The sequence below is a fragment of the Geospiza fortis genome, unplaced genomic scaffold (assembly GCF_000277835.1).
Source record: "Geospiza fortis unplaced genomic scaffold, GeoFor_1.0 scaffold353, whole genome shotgun sequence".
Classification (NCBI taxonomy): Eukaryota; Metazoa; Chordata; class Aves; order Passeriformes; family Thraupidae; genus Geospiza; species Geospiza fortis.
The window spans coordinates 1,350,725-1,358,689 of NW_005054473.1; the positions used below are offsets into that span (position 1 = coordinate 1,350,725).

General features: G+C 46.9%; 1 protein-coding gene across 1 annotated transcript in view; it reads right to left on the reverse strand.

Annotated features, from left to right (window-relative positions):
- Positions 1 to 3,139: 3,139 nt before the first annotated feature.
- PPIH (peptidylprolyl isomerase H) overlaps positions 3,140 to 7,965 on the reverse strand; it is a 17,126-nt gene continuing 12,300 nt past the window's right edge. Inside the window, exons 8-10 of the mRNA XM_005428169.2 lie at positions 6,180 to 6,220; positions 4,907 to 4,995; positions 3,140 to 3,341 (exon numbers count right to left, since the gene is read on the reverse strand). Of these exons, the coding sequence (XP_005428226.1) occupies positions 4,927 to 4,995; positions 6,180 to 6,220 (110 nt within the window). The 3' untranslated portion in view covers positions 3,140 to 3,341; positions 4,907 to 4,926. The remainder of the gene's footprint in view (positions 3,342 to 4,906; positions 4,996 to 6,179; positions 6,221 to 7,965) is intronic.

The window sequence follows — 7,965 nt, forward strand, 5'->3', positions numbered from 1 at the left end:
CCGCTCGCTGCCAAGATCCAGGGCAGAGCGATCCTGCGGGCGGTTCCGGTCCTAGCGCTCCGGGGGCGCCCACTCCCGCTAGTGATTGCCAAAAAGGGCCTGAGAACGTTAAATTCCAGCGGAAAATGACGGATTTGGAGCCGCGTCACAGCTCCCCAATCCACGTGCTGCACGTACGGACGTGCAGTTACAGCCCTGAGCTGACCCGCGCGGATTCAGCTTTTCCCCAAGCATCCCATCCTTCACTTCCTGGAGGGGCGGGGGCAGATCCTCACCCTGAGCCCTTCTACCCACCCAGGCTGTCGGGAAAGCATTACTGCTGGGAACTTTACCCTGCTGGAGCCTTTCTCCAACCACCACCTCTCAGCTCCTCTTTGCCTCCTTACCCCTATGTCTTCACCTTACAGTGGCCCGGAGATACCCGACATCTCTTGCTGGATTCCCCAGAGGGAAGGTCGAGAGGAAAACCCTGTCCTTGTCCAACAACTAAATTTTTCTTTGGCAGTTGAAGAATGTGGTTGGTGGCCAGATTCCTAGCCCTGCTTTGGCTATGTCATTTGTCTAACATGGCAGGAGGGTAAGGTCATCAGCAACCACCCAGAATGTCTCTGGGAGATGATCCACCACTCCACCATTTTTGCACCCAACATGTATCCCCTTGGGATCAGCCCTCTCAGCACTGCACACAATCACTGCCCAGTCGGCCATCCCAGTTCCCCATATTCTGCCCTAGCCAGGCGAGGGACTCCAACGAGGCTAAGCTCAACCCACTACATCAACCCATTAGGAACACTGGTCTCATCCTGCTCTCTTGGGACCTCTTTCACCTAATCTTCAAATCAGTTAATGAAGGGAAGGGCTTGAAAACAATAACACAATCCCAAAAGGATCTGCACCAGGATGATGACCTGGATAAAGAAGCTAGAATGATGTAAAAATTGGATGCTGCTTGGTGACTGTCACAGTTTTGTATGAGAAAAAAAACCAACCAAACCCTATTTTAAAAGTAATAAACTAACAAAAAATTTTAAATTTTATTTCTTTACATTATCAGTAAAAAAAAGTTATAAAACAAAAATATTCTAAAGAGTTTGTTTTAATTCTTACTACTTTTTTCTTTTAATTACTGTTAATAAAATTTTCTTTATACCCTTTTAAAATTTTAAGCCTACTTTACCTTTCTCCTAATCCTATCTTCCTATTTCACAACAAGAAATAAGTATGTAAGTAATTAGCCGACACTAAAACCCACCACACTCATCAACACGTTAATTAAAAAAATCTCAACATTAAAGAAATCTTAAATTAACAAACCAAAACCACTACAGTGAATCACCTGAAAAATAATCTTACTATAGAATTAGAATTAGAATTAGAGAATACACCAGGCAGTCACCCATGACAGAGAAAACTCCAGGGAGGAAATCTGTGGGGATGTGTCAGGGCCATGCACCTACAGCCGAAACCATGGGCCCCAACAATGTCTTTGGGGGGTAACACTGTGGGATCCAGAGGCAACTCAGACCCTCAGGGAAATGCACAGGCCACCAGAAACACCATTTCCAGCTGCAGCATCCACAGCTGGAGGAAGATGCTGGAGCTGAGAGGAGGTCCATCATCTCCTCTACAGGACATTCCAGGATTTGCTACATACAACACAAGTGTGATATCTTCATGGGAGAATTCAAACAAAAAATGTGGTTTTTGAGAAGACTTTCAGCCAGCAGGTAAGAAACAAGGTACAGGAGCTGGAATCCTGCACACTCCACGTTGAAGGGAAATATAATGGGATGTAATTAGCCATTGTAACAACAAAGAGGTAGTAATGTTTTTGCCACTCTTAATTAATCTGGGGAAGCTCTGTGACCCCTGTATGCAGGAAGTGAGGCCAGCTGATGGCAGTGGTATAAATACATCAGGCTGAAAAAGTGCTGCTAAGCCTGGACCAGAAATAAACTGGTTTCCCTGGTGAAAAAATGGTGAATTTGGGTACCAGCAGCCAGAAGTGCAAACCTCAGCACAGCACTGCCAGGCATAGCTCTCTGAAGTACCTGAGCCAGCCTGTTGAGAATCTTCAACCCTCCTCTTACAGGAGAGCCTTCTGCAAAGCATGTGTGGGGCTGGGGAAGACTGGGGTGTCTGTGCTTCTTTTATCACCTGATGTTCTGCAGGTACAAAGTGATACGTTTCAGGCTGGAGAGAAGTGAGTGTTCTCAGCTACTTTGCAATCCCAGGAATGAGGACATAGGAATCCTGACAGCCAGAGCCTGCTGCCAGGATTTCAAAGAGCCATGAGAGAAAAGAGCACAGCCAAGCCTGTGGGAGCTTCTTCCAGCATGTCAATGCTGTGCAAGGCCAAGCTCAGGCAGAGAGTGCACCCTACACCCACTGCCCAGGCACAGATGGGATGTCTCCACATGGGATGAAGCACCTGCATGTGGCAGAACAGACTCTGTCCTAACTTTCATCAGGCACTTTACCTTTAAACAGCTGGATGAAAAGCTCCTGCTGGAACCCAGCCCTGTGCAGGGTGCTGGCTTGTCCCCTGCCAGGAGGGTGAGCTCTCAGCCCTGTTCTGGGAGAAGAAAGACAGCCTCAGCTGCACTCTCCTCAATACACAGGACAAGCAGCCCCAGTTTCATTCCTATAGCATCACCATTCTGGTTTTCCCATACAACAAGCCTGCTCCAACGCCTTTGTAAGTACCCAGGTGAACCCCTCCTCCAACACATGTGGCACATAACACCTCAATGGCCTGGTGCTACCATGTGCTAAGGGAAGGCTGAAAGACACCTGTTTACATCAGAACTCTCCTCAGAGCACAGCACTCATGGTGGTGGAATCTGTTCTATACCAATTCCTCATGCCTCAGAAAGGCTGTACACACAAAGGTTCTGGAGATTCGCAAGATGCCAAGAACCTTTCTGCCAGCCAGGCAATTGTAGTTACCTGCTGAGTGAAAGAGCTGGTGCAGCACAGCTCTGCCAAACTCCTGTCACCCCTTCTTTCTCTCAATTCCATGCAGTAAATGTTCCTGACTGAACCAGCCAGGGATAATACATGTTGCTGAAGATATTACAGCCCTTCTCACCTAGAGAGGAATCCATTCCCACTAATGTTAATTGATGTGCACTGCAGATGTTTAAAAAATTCTTTATTTACATTTCAAAATGTAAAAAAAAAAAAGAAAAAAAGAAAAAAAAGATGCCCATTATGAAATAATTTCAGGAGAACCTCAAGAGGATGGATCTGGCCTGTGCAGAAGTCTGGGGCAGTAGGTGAGCTGGCTGGAATTAGAATTGCACAGAGCCAGCACAGGTCTAATCACCAGTAAAGGAACACTGAAAGGAAAAAGAAACAGGTAAGTCTAAATGCTGGACAGCCATTCCCAACAGATCCTACAACAGCCAGGCTGTGCAGTGACACTGGGGGCCACACAGTGATTTTAAGAGCATGCCAGCTGCTACACACACCAGCTTTCATCATCCAGAGAACTCAGGAGTTCTCCTAAATCTGCCTGTCAGGCAACCCACCTACTTCTGAAGTTAAAAGCAACAGTGCCTCTTTCTCCCAGCTGATTTTCAAGGATCTTGACAAGTAGCTGATGTGGCTGTGTGACATCAGGCAATGCAAAAGCTGTTCTCATCCCCAGTCAGATGAGAGACATGAGAGTGCAGCAAGGCTTGCAAATAAGTAAGGTGGCACCAGCCTTGCACCTATGAATGAAAAGCTTCCAGGCTCAAGCTGGGCATTGGCCAGAGACCCAGTACTCCAAACCAAAATTATAAGAAAGTCTGGGACTGAGTACAACACTAAAGGGAACCCAACCCTTCAGCACAGCTCTGCAAGAAAAGGAACAGCCTTGCTAGCAGGCTTTTTTCAAAAGCCTGTAAATGCCACCAGAAGTACCAGGGGAATGGAAGAATGATTACATTCCCTGTTGTCACTTCATCAAATAGCAAGAGCTCCAAAGAGTTTGAAGTGCTGCAGGTCTCTGAGACTTCATTACAAAAGAAGGAACATTGTGGGCAATTCCTTCTGTGAAGGAATTGAGTAAGTATGTGCTTTTGTCCAAACTGCCTCCTGAAATGTGGAAAAAATCAGCAACCAAAAGGCTAATACAGCCGATTTTTGACAAACTGAAGCCCAACACACTGAAATCTAGACAGATTTGTTTAAATACCCGTAGTTTTTACAGTAAATTGAGCAGACAAATGGAAACAGAATACTTACTGTATGTTAGCTTGAGACTATTGGTTTAACCAAAATGAAGCCTGAACAGTAAATAGTGGAAACATCTCTCTTCAGATAAAGACAGTGGTACTCTTTTCAAGTCAAGGCAAGACTATGCAAAATGGTATTCCTTAGTCCTTCAGTAATGTTGGTCCTACAGCTATACTGAGCAAGGAGGCTTAAGTCCTCCCTTTCTCGTCTCCTTTTCTTGATCCCTGCCTGTCCCACCCATGGATAATCTGCTTTTTGTAGCTGTTGGAAAGTTCTCCAATATGCAGGTCAAAGTGAGGCTTCCCACCAGCTAGACTGCCTGGGTAATGCCAGAGGGATTACTGCTGTAATTCCCTTTCATCCACTTTCTACAATCAAGGCTTCAAGGCAGCCTAACCCAATCCAAGAAAAAGCTCCCACAAACCCATCCTCTCCTCGACTACAGCTGCAAAATCTTATCCCTGCTGTGCTGCCTCTGGTGTTTGTGCAGCTTGGAGGGAAGCCAGTTCTGGGACTTCAGCTGACAAAAAACAAATGCTGTTAGAGAAGCACTTTCTGGTCTTTCAATGAGCTGACACAGCTCTCTGCAGGTTCAAAGAAATGTGAAAATAAATCAAGAGAAAAGTAAGAAGCAGAGCAGCCCAGAGTTCATGGCACTGTGCCTGTGAAGATTGAGACTTACCACATTGCTTTTTCATCACTTCACATTTCCCCACACTGAGAGATCACAACTGGCAACTTGGGTTTGTTATTGGGACCTGTAGGCACGTTCTGGGGACAAACAAATACAGAACATTGAAACTTATGAAAGCACAGCAAACTCAGGGAGTGACAGGTACTGGAAGATTGGCTAAGAGAGATCTCTGTAACATGAGGAACAGGGAATTCCAGACACAGCTCTGAGGAGCAGAAAAGCACCATTACACATTTGGCAACAGGCCCAGCCATAAGCTGGTGAATTCCCTCTGTAAGCAGAGGTTTGGGACACAGACCAGAGGCTGGTCCTTTGAATTCGAGGGAAGGAATAGAGTAAGAACTGGAGAGCTCCTCATGGAGATACTTGAGGCTGCTCTGGCTTTGATACTAAAAGCAGCTGCCACAAGCAAAACAAACCTGTGCTCACACAGAAAGGAGAGAGACTGTGGCAAAGAAACCCTAATTCTGAACCTCCTGATGCGCTAGACTCAGCTGTTCTCTGAATCTCTAATTTTCTTTACTTTGGTCTCACTGTACCAATACCCAAAGCAGGCTCACCACAATGCTCCAGCAATTATACCACGCGGTACTACTCCTTCTGTGTAACCTTGTCGCAAAGCCCAACAGCTCTGTGTTTTGCCTCACTTTCTAGATTAGAGACCCTTATGCACATTATCCCACATGTGTCATGGAGTCAATGCTGGCTGTCTCAGAGAACTTGCTGCTATTTGTTAAATCTACTCATTATCCTGCCATGACACCCAGGCCTGATGCTGGCAGCAACCATCATCTGGACTGTATTTATCTTCAGCTCCTAGAAGCCTATCAGGAGATTAGCTTAATTTTTTCATATTAAACATGCTGATCGTAGATCAGCAGAACTGATGATTTTGCATCCGCTGAATAATCCCAGTCAATGGCAAAGAAGTGAGATGCTTTATGCTCTTGTCTGAGCTGCTGATGGAACAACTTTTTAATTCAGCCTCTGAACAAATGCAAAGCAAATAAAGCCAAGAGCGCAATCCCCGCTCAAAGACTATCACAGTCACAAGATCCTAGCATTTCCAAAGCCAACTCATATGACAGCCTGTGCTTCAACAGATTTCCTGCTACATTATAATGATGACAACCAATAATGCCAGTTATCAACACTGGTATTAGCTGGTATCCTGTAAACAGACAGCAAGACAACTCACTTAATCATGTGCATAACTTTCCAATGCAGACATTCACAAGGAAGTAGCCATATTCAAACTTACTTCAATTTTTCTCATGACCAACAGCCCATCGACAATTTTACCTAGAATGAGAAAATTTATCCACTTCAATATGGCTGATTTTTACCTTTGTTCCCCCCCACTCATCACAGGTACACACATTTCTGTCCTTCCTGAAAAGCCCTGGGCAGTGTGTAGCTATTGGGCACTTCAGGATTTGTTACTGATCTCTAAACTCATAAAGGAAACAATCCCTCTTCAAACATTCTCCACATTCAGCACAGATTAAGTGCCTCTTCCCATCACAGGGGTAGTGTGCCTAGAAATTTGGGGGTTGAGACCACCAGCTTAAGACTGGTCTGGAACTCCTACAGTTCAAGCAGCAGTAAATGCAAGTTAGCAGATACGGTTTCACAGAATTACTGTCCAAAACTGTGGTGAAAGCTCAGCTCTCTCTGATAGTGGAGAAGAAAGGAATCCTTCCACTCATCTGTGCCCTCTGCACACGCACAATGATTTGTGTACAAATACAGTACACTGAAGACTGATCTGGATAAAAGCTAACCTGTGAAAAAATTATTCATTTCAACAGTGATCCAACAGGTTGCACAGATCCCTCAGATAGCACAAGTGAGGAGGAAAGAATGAGCAGTCCATACCCAGAGGTGGTTGGGCACTGAACAGGCACCCCAGGGAATGATTACAGTCCCAAGGCTGCCAGAGCTCCAGGAGAATTTTGACAGAGTTCTTAGGCACAGAGTAGGATTTTTGGGGTGACCTATGCAGGGTCAGGAGTTGGTCTTGATGATCCCTCTGGGTTCCTCCCAGTTCAGAAGACTCTGATTCTCAGTATTTATTTTAACAGCTTCCCTGCAGGGACGTCTGTGCTTCCACTCCAGGACTTTTGTTGTATTGCATTTAGCTATCCTTGCACTAGTGATGAGAGAAATGTTACTGGGTCACGCGGATGGTGTATTCCCCCTTCCTATCACATGGTTCCTCCCCATGCACCCCCGGTGGTCGGCCCTGTGGATACCCCTCCCCTCACCCCTCCCCAGTGGCATCCCATTGGCCACGGTCCTTTTTCCCCGCCCCCTTTCCTTGAGGCACAAAACTGCCCTGCAAGGAGGCCCCGTCCTCTTTTCTACCTGGGTGGTCACAGTGCCAACAGTGTCCTGCCCCAAGTGAATAAACGGGACACATGTCCCCACGTAGAAAAGAGCGCTTCTCATCTTTTGTCTTTTGTCTATGCAAGCCCGTATTGGGCTTGGGTTCGAGCTGGCCGGGGTTGGACCCATATAAAGCCCAGAGAACTGACGGATTATTGCAGGTCGCGCCCAAGTGTTTGTCGTCCCACGATGGCCATGAAGGAGCTGGTAATTCCACGAGTGGATTACGTTAGCTTTTAGACTTTCACCTTCCTCTGACTTCTTCGTCGTGTTTTTGTTGGCGGGGAGCCCAGAGGGTACGATCTGGAACCCGCCGTGCCCATGGTGGACCAATCCAAGACGAGGAACTTCATTGCAGATGCTCCAGCCAGTCACAGTCCCCAAAGCGGGGTGAGTATTCCCTGCACAGCTTAGTGGGACCTCGGGGGGACCCTCAGAGGGTGGGGGTTACCTCCCGGTGCAGGAAAAAATCCAGTCTTGAGAGGGTTTGCGATTTCCGCGCGGTTCGTGTGGGCGGGGCAGCTCCGGCGCTCCAGCAACGCCTGTGCGCTGTTCCAGCGGCGTGTTCCCATGGCACGTGGCTCCCAGGACCGGCGGCACCATTTCGTGGCGCTGGCGGCTTTCGTGGTGAACCCAGTGCTGTGCGCAGGTTCCAGCGC